General features: G+C 43.4%; 1 protein-coding gene across 4 annotated transcripts in view; it reads left to right on the forward strand.

Moving 5' to 3' along the window:
* Nucleotides 1-13,463, forward strand: part of LOC130206906 (acylphosphatase-2-like) — a 159,330-nt gene extending 145,867 nt beyond the window's left edge. The window contains exons 1-4 of one of the 4 annotated variants that reach the window (XM_056435165.1): nt 6,280-6,738; nt 7,127-7,143; nt 7,668-7,822; nt 13,016-13,463. In XM_056435165.1, coding sequence (XP_056291140.1) covers nt 6,669-6,738; nt 7,127-7,143; nt 7,668-7,822; nt 13,016-13,130 — 357 coding nt within the window. In that variant the 5' untranslated portion in view covers nt 6,280-6,668 and the 3' untranslated portion in view covers nt 13,131-13,463. Of the gene's footprint in view, nt 1-6,279; nt 6,739-7,126; nt 7,144-7,667; nt 7,823-13,015 lie in introns of those variants that run through there. The other 3 variants (XM_056435166.1, XM_056435167.1, XM_056435168.1) reach the window with 3 other exon arrangements.
* Nucleotides 13,464-15,718: the final 2,255 nt, after the last annotated feature.

Genomic DNA, 15,718 nt, shown 5'->3' on the forward strand with positions numbered 1-15,718 from the left:
TACTAAAAAGAGTCGACATGTTACACAGCAGTGGAGACTTTAAACCCTGCAGCATCACACACACACACATACACACACACACACACAGCTTGGCTGTGTGCCCGTATGCATGACAAGACCTCTGGGACCCTATAAACACACACATGCATACACACACACACACACACACACACACACATCACCACCCCCACCCACCCAAACTCGGCAGCCCGGCACCTAATAGCGCCCAACATCTTCCCCTGACGTGGCTGTGTGTGTGTGTGTGTGTGTGTGTGTGTGTGTGTGTGTGTCTGTCTGCGGCTGAGGCAGAGAGAACACTGCGACCTAAAAACCCAGCTCACTGAGAGCGACTGCTCGCCGAACAGAAGGCTCATCCAAGTGTAAACACACACACACACACACAAGCACACACACACACACACAAGTCACGTGGACACATTCACTTAGGCACACACACAGACACACACAAACAGCAGATGCAGACACACTGTATAAAATGTGTACAATATAGAACAAGTGTGTGTGTATAAGTTGACGGATACCAGAAGTGTCGGATCACTTTTTTTTGATCGTCTTATTGTGGATATCGGATCACGTACAGCGCGTCTCCATGGCAACGTAGCCAACTCCTCAAATTATTCATAGCCGTCCTGCTTTGTGTTTGCTTGTGTTTTCACGAGCATATGGAGAACACACACACTCATACTCAACATGGAGAACACACACATTCATACTCAACATGGAGAACACACACATTCATACTCAACATGGAGAACACACACTCATACTCAACATGGAGAACACACACATTCATACTCAACATGGAGAACACACACACTCATACTCAACATGGAGAACACACACATTCATACTCAACATGGAGAACACACACTCATACTCAACATGGAGAACACACACACTCATACTCAACATGGAGGACACACACACTCATACTCAACATGGAGAACACACATTCATACTCAACATGGAGAACACACACACTCATACTCAACATGGAGAACACACACATTCATACTCAACATGGAGAACACACACTCATACTCAACATGGAGAACACACACACTCATACTCAACATGGAGAACACACACACTCATACTCAACATGGAGAACACACACTCATACTCAAGATGGAGAACACACATTCATACTCAACATGGAGAACACACACATTCATACTCAACATGGAGAACACACACTCATACTCAACATGGAGAACACACACATTCATACTCAACATGGAGAACACACACATTCATACTCAACATGGAGAACACACATTCATACTCAACATGGAGAACACACACACTCATACTCAACATGGAGAACACACACACTCATACTCAACATGGACAACACACACATTCATACTCAACATGGAGAACACACACTCATACTCAACATGGAGAACACACACACTCATACTCAACATGGAGAACACACACACTCATACTCAACATGGAGAACACACACTCATACTCAACATGGAGGACACACACACTCATACTCAACATGGAGAACACACACTCATACTCAACATGGAGAACACACACTCATACTCAACATGGAGAACACACACACTCATACTCAACATGGAGAACACACACTCATACTCAACATGGAGAACACACACACTCATACTCAACATGGAGAACACACACATTCATACTCAACATGGAGACACACACTCATACTCAACATGGAGAACACACATTCATACTCAACATGGAGAACACACACTCATACTCAACATGGAGGACACACACTCATACTCAACATGGAGGACACACACACTCATACTCAACATGGAGAACACACACACTCATACTCAACATGGAGAACACACACACTCATACTCAACATGGAGGACACACACACTCATACTCAACATGGAGAACACACACTCATACTCAACATGGAGGACACACACACTCATACTCAACATGGAGAACACACACTCATACTCAACATGGAGAACACACACATTCATACTCAACATGGAGAACACACACTCATACTCAACATGGAGAACACACACATTCATACTCAACATGGAGAACACACACATTCATACTCAACATGGAGAACACACACTCATACTCAACATGGAGAACACACACATTCATACTCAACATGGAGAACACACATTCATACTCAACATGGAGAACACACACATTCATACTCAACATGGAGAACACACACACTCATACTCAACATGGAGAACACACACATTCATACTCAACATGGAGGACACACACATTCATACTCAACATGGAGAACACACACTCATACTCAACATGGAGAACACACACTCATACTCAACATGGAGAACACACACATTCATACTCAACATGGAGAACACACACACTCATACTCAACATGGAGAACACACACACTCATACTCAACATGGAGAACACACACTCATACTCAACATGGAGAACACACACACTCATACTCAACATGGAGAACACACACATTCATACTCAACATGGAGAACACACATTCATACTCAACATGGAGAACACACACATTCATACTCAACATGGAGGACACACACACTCATACTCAACATGGAGAACACACACACTCATACTCAACATGGAGAACACACACATTCATACTCAACATGGAGAACACACACTCATACTCAACATGGAGAACACACACACTCATACTCAACATGGAGAACACACACATTCATACTCAACATGGAGGACACACACACACTCATACTCAACATGGAGGACACACACACTCATACTCAACATGGAGAACACACACACTCATACTCAACATGGAGAACACACACATTCATACTCAACATGGAGAACACACACACTCATACTCAACATGGAGAACACACACATTCATACTCAACATGGAGGACACACACATTCATACTCAACATGGAGAACACACACACTCATACTCAACATGGAGAACACACATTCATACTCAACATGGAGGACACACACAGTCATACTCAACATGGAGAACACACACACTCATACTCAACATGGAGAACACACACACTCATACTCAACATGGAGGACACACACTCATACTCAACATGGAGAAGACACACTCATACTCAACATGGAGAACACACACTCATACTCAACATGGAGAACACACACTCATACTCAACATGGAGAACACACACACTCATACTCAACATGGAGAACACACACACTCATACTCAACATGGAGAACACACACATTCATACTCAACATGGAGAACACACATTCATACTCAACATGGAGAACACACACACTCATACTCAACATGGAGAACACACACACTCATACTCAACATGGAGAACACACACATTCATACTCAACATGGAGGACACACACAGTCATACTCAACATGGAGGACACACACACTCATACTCAACATGGAGAACACACACATTCATACTCAACATGGAGAACACACACATTCATACTCAACATGGAGAACACACACACTCATACTCAACATGGAGAACACACACATTCATACTCAACATGGAGAACACACACACTCATACTCAACATGGAGGACACACACACTCATACTCAACATGGAGGACACACACACTCACACTCAACATGGAGAACACACACATTCATACTCAACATGGAGAACACACACACTCATACTCAACATGGTAACTGATGCTCAAAAGGAAACAGGTTCTCAATCTGTCACAGTGACCCTGCTGTGATCACTCCTCTTCGTCACGCTGAACATTAAGAGATCTCTTCCTCCTCCGTCCTACTCTCCATCTACACATCCTCTGTAGAGAGAATAGACTGCACGGCTCTTTATGGACGGCCTCCAGGAAATAGCCACAGCCCTGCAAGCTGAGTTTGACACCGACACACCATCATCCCGCCGACTCGGCTTTTTATACATCACACAACTAACAGCCGGCAGTTTGAACGACATCTTTACGGTGTCGATATAAACATATAAAATGCTCTTAGGATTTGGACTGTGTACACAACGTTGTCCTGGTGGTTCAACCGGTTTCAAACCGGTTTAATCTGGTAACCCGAACGACACTGATGTTGGGGAAAAATCCAATGTGAAATAGTTCAATCTCACTTGAGTATTTATTATAGTGGGGTATTTGTACTTTTACCTTTTAAGTAAAGGAGTACTTTCATCTCTTTGTGTGTGTGTGTGTGTGTGTGTGTGTGTGTGTGTGTGTTGCTTTAATCTCCCTTCATCTGACATTGAGGACTGCCTAGATACATCTGCTGTAACAGTTAAGACTCTATTTGAAACACTATGTGTGTGTGTGTGTGGGGGGGGGGGGGGTCATATGCTCAGTGTTTATGAGTGTGTGTGGGGGGGAGGTGGTTGTTTGTGTGTATAGTAAATATTTTTTCAGGAGCAATCATCTTGGCTTCATGTCAAGAGTCCCCAGCTGTCGGCACAACACTGGCCCCTGGCAGGGAGAGAGAGAGAGAGAGAGAGACCTCGGCCTTCGGTGTCTGTGTGGTGGTGAGGCAATACAGAAGGATGGAAGGAACATTTTAAACTTTAAATAAAGCAAGAAAGATACTTTATCTCACTCATCTCCATGACACATCTTTGCTTTATGGCCTCTCATCGTTGAAAAATATCAAAGGTTGAAAAAAATAATTCACTATCCAAAATCCTTTTGAAGTTGTTATATATTTCAACATCATCCTGAATACAAAAATATAATATTTTCCAGATATGAGACAGACAACACATGTCTGTGAGGTAATTATGAACATAAACAAGGAGAAACAGCTCGGTCAAAAGGTCTGTGTGTGTATGAGTGCATGCGTGTATGTGTGTGTGTGTGTATGTGTGTGTGTGCACCTGAGTCTATTTGAGCCGCATTACATCCTGTCCGTATATGTTTCATGTTTCAGCTGTTCCTTTGATCTTATCCATGCTGACGATGCACAAGGTTGCATGCGGGAATGCAGGTTTTGTATGTGTGTGTGTGTGTGTGTGTACGTTCTGAACCTCCTGGTTCTTGTTTGGAATCGGCCACATTAACAATGTATAGAGTGTATTTCTGATTAATTTAATGTTATCTTCATTTAAATAAACAGTGCTTTACTTTGAAAAATAAGTACATTTCAACGTTTTCTTTTTCTATGTGACCCCAAACTTTCGAACGGTAGTGTATATTTTGTATACTTTGGAATAATCAGCTTGTTACACGACAAGAAGCCCATGAGACAACCTGGACTGTGTGTAACGAACCAAACTGGTCTCCATGGCGACCGTGTTGTGAATGAAGACTATTGCAGCAGCAGACATCTGGCCTTACATTTTATCGTTATGAGTGCACAATGAAACGTGTTCTACACATTATCACCGTGACCAGCTGACCCCAGAGCTGTGTGGCCGGTGCCGAGTCAGAGAAGGAGAGAACGTCTCTCATCATCAGACTAATCAGAGTCACTGAACGAGATGACCACGAGCAGACATCTACACTATCACATGCACACTCCCTGAAGCTCCTGCTGCTTGTTTTGACAGATTAGACCACTCTTACTGTGTGTGTGTGTGTGTGTGTGTTGGAGCATGTGTGTGTTTGCCCTAATTTTTGAATAGTGTGTGTGTGTGTGTGTGTGCGTGCGTGCGTGCGTGTGTGTGTGTGTGTGTGTGTGTGTGTGTGTGTGTGTGTGTGTGTGTGTGTGTGGAGATTAGAGTGTGTTCTGTGGTATTAAAGAGCTTAAAGAGGGACGGGATGGTCTGGTCACCGGGTATTTTCCTAGATGGTCTGCGCACACTCACAAACACACACGCGCGCACACACACCTGGAGCTCTGTTTTTTTAGAAAGTCACAAAGGCTACAGAAGTCTTATGGACCAAACTGTGAAGCAGTTTGATTTATTCTTGTAACGTATAAAATAAGTGAAACGGTATTTTGCTTGTTCTATAATGAAATACTGGTTTATGTGAAAGATCATGAAGACTTTGTGTGCGTGAGTGTATACGCGTGTGCACGTGCCTGTGAGTGTGCGTGTGTCTCGGTCGGCGCTGCTGAATTCAGTGAGGTCTGACTGACATCTAGTGGACACTTCTAGTATTGAATATATTTATAATGGTTTTATATTCATATTTTGTCCCTTAAAACATCTCACTCACTTAACTTCATCACTGAGATCTGTGGGTTATTCGACTAGACATCTTTAACCTTTCATGGTCCAGCAGCCTAAAACTCCTTCTATGACACTGATACATGATAAAGTAACAGTTTGCTTATAATATTCAACATATCAACTCATTAGGTGATGATATGTCAGTGTCGTGTATACGAAATGAGCAGAATTGAAGTGTGTTGTAACCTTGGGCCCAAAGCAGACTCCACTGCATCCATCTCAGGCTGATTCCCAACCAGGTCAAAACCGTTAAAACCTAACGAACCACATCTGGGTCAGAACCGGCTCATGTCGTATGTTGTTTGTAGTTGTTGTAGTTTTAATGGACTACAGATACCATCTGCACCGATTGGGAGATTTTCCTTTAACAAGTCAGGAGGAAGACATGACCATGTTAGTGCAGAGAGAGAGAGAGAGAGTGTGTGTGTGTGTGTGTCCACTCCGTTCTCTAACAAACTGTTCTTCTCCTCTTCTGTTCGTGGAGCCCTTTGAGTTTTCCTCTCCGCATGTCTGAAGGTAGACCAGCAGGAACCGGACTGGTCTCGGTGGACTTTGAGATCTCCGGTCACGTTCAGGGTCCGTGTGTTTAACTCTCTTCCCTCCTCTTCTCCTCCTTCTCTTTTCTGCCCCGCTCTCTGAGCCGAGGCTGTAAACTGATCTGCCGAAGCTTAATTTAGGACCGAGCACAACTCTGCTGCTGTTGTTGTTGTTGTTATTATTTAAGCGTCTTTGAGTACTATGAAAAGCGCTATAGAAATGTTATGTGTTATTATTATTAGTTTACTAGAATATCTAGTGAGCTGTTTGTGTTGGTCAGTGGAAATAGGAAAAGTTTCAATGTTTATCAGAAAGTTACACATGAACTGATATATTCATTTTGAAAAAATGGCTGTCATTTTTAACCTGCTATATTAAAGACATGCTCTCTCTTTCTCTCTCTCTCTTCTATCTTTTATTTTGACAGGAGTCTGTTTCAGAATGGTGAGTTTCTCTGTTTTCTCCCATCACCACCTGCTTAAGGCCTTAATGCTGCAGCCAGTCTGCCTAAACACTGCAGTCCGTCTGCCTTAATGCTGCAGGCCGTCTGCCTAAACACTGCAGTCCGTCTGCCTTAATGCTGCAGCCCGTCTGCCTAAACACTGCAGTCCGTCTGCCTTAATGCTGCAGCTCGTCTGCCTTGATGCTGCACGCCGTCTGCCTAAACACTGCAGTCCGTCTGCCTTAATGCTGCAGCTCGTCTGCCTTAATGCTGCAGCCTGTCTGCCTTAATGCTGCTTAGACTTCAGATTCTGACACATCAGTTCAACACTCAACTGGGTGTCTCTGCATTTTCATGCTCCGAGTTTCTTGCTCTAAATTGCCAAATCTGCAGCATGAGCTGAATTCACTCACTCAGAGGAGAAACCCCCGACGCAGAATAGACTAGTGTGGATTAGTGCTACTTCTTGTTGGATGTTTGACTACTTTGTGGTGCAGGTTCAGTGACTTTCGTTGTTGTCATTAAGTATGAACAACACAACCCCCCCACACACACACCTGCCTGCTTGCAGTACACAGAGAAGAAGGGTCTGCAGCTCGGTCTGGTCGGCTGGGTGAGGAACACCTACCACGGGACGGTGGAGGGGCAGGTCCAGGGTCCTGCGACCATGGTGGAGGACATGTGAGTACAACGTTGTGATGCAACACAATGGCAATATATATATGTATGTATATATTGTGGCAACCCGGGGGACTTGGAGGTGAGATTCTGAATAAAATCAGGAGACTCAGAGACATAGCGCAAAATAAAGTGTCTTTTAATAAAACGTATAGGAAAAGGGGGGAATGGGCATCTAACGGCAACAAAGGAATCTTCCCGGTCAGGGTCTTTGGCCTTTGGTCTCACACCTGTGTGAGACGGTTCCGATCTCCTGTATGGGCAGAGGAGAGAGGTGAGAGGGTCCAGTTACCTCCGGTCTGTGGCGGCTCCTCTCCTGCGGCGCCTCTCCTGCGGTTCCACCGTTCCTTCTTCTCTCCTGATGCCTTCCAGTGGAGGGTAGATGTACTCTGTGTCTCTCATCAGCTGATGGGCTGCAGGTGTGACCACTCCCATGTGCCAATTGGCTGTAGCACCTGCACTGGGAAGTACGCCCCGTGGATCACTTCCCCCAACCTGAGCTTTGGGATCCGCCTCCTGTGCCCTGTCTGCTCTGCTTTTCCCCCTGGTCTGCCACAATATATATATTCTGGGACTATTTGAATTGCAGCACAGTAAACAATAAACATAATAGAACAATAACTAAAAGACAGAACTACAGACAACAAACAAAAGTCCATGACCATGATCTATCAATAAATATTCTTCCCCCCAAGGCAAAGTTCTAACTTTCCAAAAACAGCTTTTCATCATTTTTGTTTCTATGTAACTTAATTGTTTTGTTTATATATAGAATTATTGTTATTTTCTCTGGCATTATTACTTTTTTTGTTTATTTAGTGGAGATGTTTTGTGTTTTAAGATTGTTTAATTTGTTTATTTGTGCTCTATTATTTTTATATATATATATATACACTTTTTGTTTCTTTCTTTCTTGAAATGTTTGTTAACTTCCATGTTTTTGTGTCTGAGGACCGTCGTTAAAACGAGATGGTGTATCTCATTCAATTCAAATATCTGATTTCATCCTCTTCATGTATGATAAGCCGCCACTAGGTGGCGCTCTTTGCCTTTACAACAGTCCCGTCTGCGCGGTGACGTCACACAGCTGAACCCTGTGCAGGCTTCTTTCCTGCTTCACTTTAAGTGTGTCGCGTTTTTTTCATTCATTACAACAGGAGACTTCTAGGCCTTGTAAAGATTATTTGAGGAAGGACATTTGATTATTTATGTATTTTTTCTAGGGCTGTCAATCGATTTAAAAAAAATTAACTAATTAATCGCACATTTTGAAATTGCGATTAATTAATCGCGATTAATCGCGCTTAAAAGTGTTTTCCTTCTTTTTAAAGACAAAACTTCACACAGAGCTGTGTTTTCAAAGAGGCTCCTACATATACAGTGCCAGCGAGGTATTTAATATCATGGATGATAAATTGTTTCTTCAGTGAAACATCAGATTAGTAAAAAAATATATATATATTGAGACCCCATTGGTCCTATCATCTTTAACATTGAACAGCAGCAGAACCAGTGGCCTTGGTAACTGACTGACATTCAAATAGGAGGCTGGGGGCATTTTATACATTTTACAAAATAAATTAAATTCACCGTTTAAAGTATTTTGCATGTGACACATCCCCACGTGTTATACATCAAACATTCCAGAACAATCTCAGCTCTGAAATTAGGCTCATTGTCCTCGCGCCGTGTTCTCTGGTTCTCTGACTGACAGGCTGCTAAATGAGCCTAACCTGTGAGGTGGGAGGTCCTTTGTGATTTACTGAGTGTTCATTGGTTGTTTTTTTTACCGAAATGTTGACAGACAAACGGATTGACAAATCACGGTGAAGGTTTCGTGTGACGAGTTCTTTCCGCGCCGCGTCACCCGACACGTCGCCCTCCGTTCCTCTGTGTATCAGAGGGGGAGACGGGAGGAAGGAGGAGCAGGAGGAAACCCGACTGATTCATCCACGAGTTAAACTGATTTCTGCTCCTTATTTTCGCGGAGAAATAATTGTTTTAAAAACGGAAACAGTGTCAAACCGTACTGCCGCGGTTTAAAAAAATAAAAAAATAAAAAAAGAAGAAGTTGCGTTAATTGCGTTAAAATATTTTAGTGCGTTAACGCGGCCAAATTAATCGCATAGATTAACGCGTTAACGCTGACAGCCCTAATTTTTTCACAATTTTTGGTCTTCCTTTTTTCCAATGTTGGATTGAATCCGTGTTTTCTTCTTTCTGGTTTTGATCTCATCTCTTTGTTTTTATATTTAGGGGTATTTGGACAATGTTCAAGGGTAAACCCCGCTCACCTGGCACCAACAGGGAGCCAAAACCAACACTCCTTCGCTTCAGCTCGTTGGAGTGAAGCAAACAGCTGACATACTTTACCATGAAGAATAACATCTGTCTTTTCTTTTCTTTTTCTTTTTCACTTAAACGTTGAAGTCGAAGAACACATCACCGTGACATGAAGCACAGCGTTAATTTCTGTATTAGAAGTTTTAATTGTTTTATTATATTTTGAATCATAAGAGTTTGATAGAGTAATAGAAGGAAAACACAAACTGATTAACATTGGCTTTAACTTAAGATATAAAACACTCCCCCCCCCACACACACACACACTACTATTTCCCTCCACTCTGTCAGAGATCTTTTCCGTGTTAACGCGCTCAACTCTCACGTCTTTCCTGTCGACTCCACTTTCACCGCCGACCTCACTTCCTGCAGGGCCTGGGAGACAGGAAGCAGCTGTTCCCCTGGGCGGAGGAAGGGAGGAAGTGTACGAGAGGGAGTGGTGGAATAATAGTAGCCTACTATAGTGGCAGGGCTCTCAAGTCTCACGCATTGAGCGTGAGACTCACGCATTTCGGTCTTATCTCACGCACTCCCGCCACACATCGAATTCCTCACGCTGAAAAAACCTCTCGGCTATTAAATGCTTGAATGCAGGGGTGCTCAATACGCCGATCGATTGTTCCGCTGCAGAGCTCCGACGCCGGTCTGCAACAACTTTTTTCGGCTCGATGCCGGCGCGTGCAACGGTCAGCTGTATCGGGTGCTGATGGAAATCTCACTGCTTGCCTGTCTTCAAAACTTGAGAGCCCTGATAGTGGAGACAGGACAGATGGAATTAGGAAAGAGGGAGGGGAGATGGTGTTGGGAGAAAATGAAGGAAGGAGATAAACATGGAGTGTACGAAATGGGAGGAAAGGATGGCGAGAGAGAGAATGAGAGTGAGAGTTGAAGGTTGGAGGTAAACAAGTGGGTGGGTTCCACTTTTTTTTTCTCTGAGAAAATGAAAACTCCCAGAGAGCCGAGCACCTTAACAACCTGAAGAAAGGAATCTGGAGGATGTAGGGAAAGAAAGCGGCGGATAAAAACACAGAAAGAACAGAAAAAAATACTTAATTTGGAATTTGCTGGCGCGAAGCCAAGTCAACGTGTATAAAGAAATCTGTTCAGGATACAGACCCTCCAAACTAAAACTATTAAAAATGAGAAAACCCTCGGGAGGCTGAAAAGAGGAGGGACGGACAGGCGTGTAACAGATATGATCATTTGATTACGTTGGTTATCCTGAACACAATAAGATTACAGTTGAGGAAATGATGACAATTATACTCAGAAACAACATTAGAACTAGGAAAAAAACTCTTTGAGGAAGATTGTTTATACTCCCACATATTGGGGGAGGTGTTGGAACTTTTGGAGCCATTTTAAGCCGTTATATTTTAGTGGTCGCGGACGTTAGCCACGATGTGAGGGAGAAAGAGAGAGTAGCACCCGTCAGTGTCTTCGCCGCCAAACCACGGGGATGCCCCAACGCCCGAAATGTCAACAATCTGGTTGACAGAATGATGCATTTTTGAGCTGTTGTGTTGTAAACTGTAGTCAGCTTGATTCTTGTTATGGAGAACGCTGGAAAAAAAGAGAAGAAAATCCTTATGTTTCTTGTCAACAATTCACTATTTTAAAATGTTCAGCGTGAGCCTCTGGGTCTGAAAAGGGAAGCCATTGCGAAAAAGTGTCTTCAAGTTGCATTCTTTCTCATTTCCAGCAGGGGGTGACTCCTCTGGTTGCAAAAAGAAGTCTGGTTGTATAGAAGTCAGTGAGAAAAGAAAATAACTCTACTCCTCACTGGATTTTTTCCCTCAGGAAACATTGCAAAACATGAGTTTATGGTCTTTATCTCTAGTTCTAAGTCTTCTTCAATACAGCATGATGTTCATTTAGTATATTATGTTTCCATTAAGAGTCAAACACACCATAAAGCAGGGGCTTTTTTTCGTCTCCACCTTCTCGGGTCACCTCTGGTTGTAAGAAAACAAGATGGCGACAGCTAAAATACCAAACTGATCCAGGGAGGAGGAGGACTGTAACTTGTGTAGAATAGTACGTAATTCTTTAAGAGGTACAGCGCTTGAAAACAGAGTTGACGAACACAACAAAAACAAGACGTCAGTCACGATAAACTGGCATCATCCTCTGCAATGTATAGCCAATGAGGGTCCTCACAAGTGTAGAAGTACGAGTGTGTGTGTGTGGATCAAAGGGATCAGTGTGTTGTTTTAGAGAAAAATGGCAGCAGATTACAAACCATCAAACATTTAGCTCCCGGATGCTTAACACTAAGAGCGGTGTGTGTGTGTGTGTGTGTGTGTGTGTGTGTGTGTGTGTTCAGTAGAGTAGTGGGTCCGCTATAGATGGGGAAGTTTTTTACCAAAAGATAAAGTAGGACAGCTCATCTCCCTTCTTTCTTTCTCTCTCTCTATCTCCATTTTCGCTCCCCCCCCCCCCCCCCCCTCTCTCTTCCTCTCTCTGGCCGAGCTTGAGTCAGTACATCTACACAGACGTGACCCTGATCCCCCTGAAATCTCCTTTAATCTACACACACACACACACACCATCAGAAGCATTACAATCATCAGCGGCCCATTTGGTCTCTCTGCTGCAGAACTCTCGATTCTCAGGGTTAAATATAGCTGCAGCAATGTTTTTATTTTCCCATCATGCATCTGGTTGTCCAAACAGTGGCTTGACCCCTCGGTGGCTGATTGTGGAGCTTTTTTTTTAGAAATCTTCTTATTTTTGTCGACATGTTTGTCCCCCGATGATGTCAGTCCATCCACCATCTTGTTCCTCTGCCTTTTACCCCCCACACTCAACAGATGTGTGCATACTCACTTCTAGCCTTTCATTCCTCCACAGGAAGGTGTGGTTGAGTAAAGAAGGAAGTCCAACCAGTCGCATCACCAAGGCCTCCTTCGCCAACCAGAGAACCGTCGACACGATGGAGCTCTCCGGCTTCAAGACCCGCTTCTGATCCACGAAATCAAACGTACCCCCAAAAGAAGCTGTGCACGAGTGGTTTGAGATGTCATGAGATGTCACGACTGTTGAACGCCATACTGGAAATATGTCTTGAAATGATTGACATGAGGCTTTAAATCAGGAGTGTCAAACTAATTTTCAATGTGGGCCCCATCAGCTTCACGTATATGTATAAAATACTCCCAAACATATTTTTAAATAACTTTCTTTGCATTTGACTATTGTTTATTTGAGTGTAGAAATATTGTACATAAGAACATTTCTCTAACATTATAACACAAATCCATTACATTTGAAACCTTCAAAATAAAAGCATAGGATATTTTTCTTGAATTTCTTTGAAAAAAAGGTGATCATATGTCTTTCAACCCGTCGGAGGCCACATAAAATGCCGGCCGAATTCGGCCCGCCGGCCTTGTGTTTGACACTTGTGCTTTAAATGATCGTGATGGAGGTCAGTGTGGAGTACTTCATCGGGTTGCTGGTTTCCATTAAATCTCCCACAGGGTGTCTGTACGTGGTATGTCGCTGCATGATGTAAACAAACACAGGCACGGCCATGTTGTTACACAACTGGAGGTCACGTGAAGCTATTCGGCCGACCTGATCCAATTAAATCGCAGCCAGGGAATCCGTGATCGGCTGGCGGCAACAACACAAACCCTGACACTGCAGGAAGAGAGCTCCTGGAGTGTGTGTATGTGTCTGTGTGTGTGTGTGTGTGTGTGTGTGTGTGTGTGTGTGTGTGTGAGATTCTGTATCTGCTCTTAAATCGTGTTTTTTTTAACTCGCCAAAGATAACTATTGTGTGTGTGTGTCAGTGCTGAGAGACCAACTCTCCATGGATACACTGTTTGTGGTCGCTGTGTCGTCATGCCAACCACACTGAGACATTACTCACACTCAAACACACACACACACACACACACACACAATCGGGACGAGGAGGAGGTGTTAGTTGTTGGTGTGTGTGAATAAGATCTTAATTTAATGACATACTTACATAACATGATGGAGCACTAGCGCTCCATCTGTTAGCATGAACACGCCACTACGTGTGTGTGTGTGTGTGTGTGTGTGTGTGTGTATGAGACACCCTCCATTACTGCTTTAACTAAACTAAAATGTTTGCAACAAAAAAGGGTAAATAAGAAATTTGATGCCTCGTGCCAGAGGGATGCATTTTTTCAACTAGAAACAAGAACAGATTTAAGTTTAAGTCAACAAAAAAATTATAAAATCTTTGTTTTCAATCAATGTTTCTCGCTTGGATCTTGAAATTCACATCTGCGTGGTTACAATACATATGTGGAAGTGCCTCATGCCAAAATTGCTGGAGGTGTGTTAACGTCACCTGAAACGTTTCATTTCTTTTAGTGAGCTGCCACAAGTTCACTCATTAAAATGTTGTTTGTTTTAACCAAGAGGTTTCTGGTACCCTATCTTTCATATTCCCTTCCCAGGCTACAACCACAGGCCGCTGTCCCAGTGATCACCACAGGCCTGAAGTCTGAGTTCTGTCTTTTCCCAGCCTGCTTTGTGTCCATAAACGCACCCAACATACAGACCACATAATCCTCCACAGCCCTTCTCACACTTTCTGTTCAATGCTAAATCTGTTGCGAATAATTCACCAGGCAGCGATAATACAGCCGCCCCCTCACTCGTACGCCACGAGAGAAAGAACGAGAGAGAGAGAACGAGAGAAAGAACGAGAGAGAGAACGAGAAGGCCCACCCCGCGCACTTCAATCACCGTAGAAAAGCTGGAAAAAAATCCACCGGCCTCAACCTCTTCTTCCTCCTCCTCCTCTTCCTCCGCCTACACCAGGCAAACAGTTTGGCATCCCATAGTGGTCTCCATGGAAACGCCACTCTGTCTGAAAGTGTTTGAGAGATACAGGAAGACAAGAGAAGTCGCCTTCTCGTTTCTCCAATCTTCTTTTCTTTTATTTCCCCTCAGATGTGTCCTCTCCTCCTCTCTCCCTCAACGCTTCCTTTCATTCTCTCCTCTCTAAACTCCTTCTTTCCTTCTCTCTATCCTCCTCTTTCCTCCTCTTTCTCTCCTCTATGCATCTATTTTCTCTCTGAATATCTGGCCAGCACATTAACTGCCCACACAGTTTAGTCTTATTCATCGTGTTACACACATACACACACCTGAGTGGGTGCCGACAACCAGCTGATGCCAGGCAACGTGTTGAAGTTGAGTCCAACTAGGCTGTGAAAGAAACGCTGACATTTAACACGAGCAACATCGTACATCGTTTGTTCTGCTCTATTCGATGGAGAACTTATTGAGACGACTTCTCTGACGAACACCATATGCACAAAAAAGGATAACATTCTGTTGGCCTGTGAGACTGATTTGAAGGGGAATGTGACATCTGAGGTTTCTGTTGCATACTTCGTAATGCGAGTATCCCAGAGGCGGAACAAGTGTGTTTAACAATTTACACCGACAATACATCCTGGATGGTCACTTTGAATCCGTCATTGTCAGCTTGAGAAATTGCCAAACTCTGCTTCACTGTCATGTGTGTGCATGTGACAAACACTGGAAAGACTATTCAGTATTTGG

The sequence above is a fragment of the Pseudoliparis swirei genome, chromosome 17 (genome assembly GCF_029220125.1).
Source record: "Pseudoliparis swirei isolate HS2019 ecotype Mariana Trench chromosome 17, NWPU_hadal_v1, whole genome shotgun sequence".
NCBI lineage: Eukaryota > Metazoa > Chordata > Actinopteri > Perciformes > Liparidae > Pseudoliparis > Pseudoliparis swirei.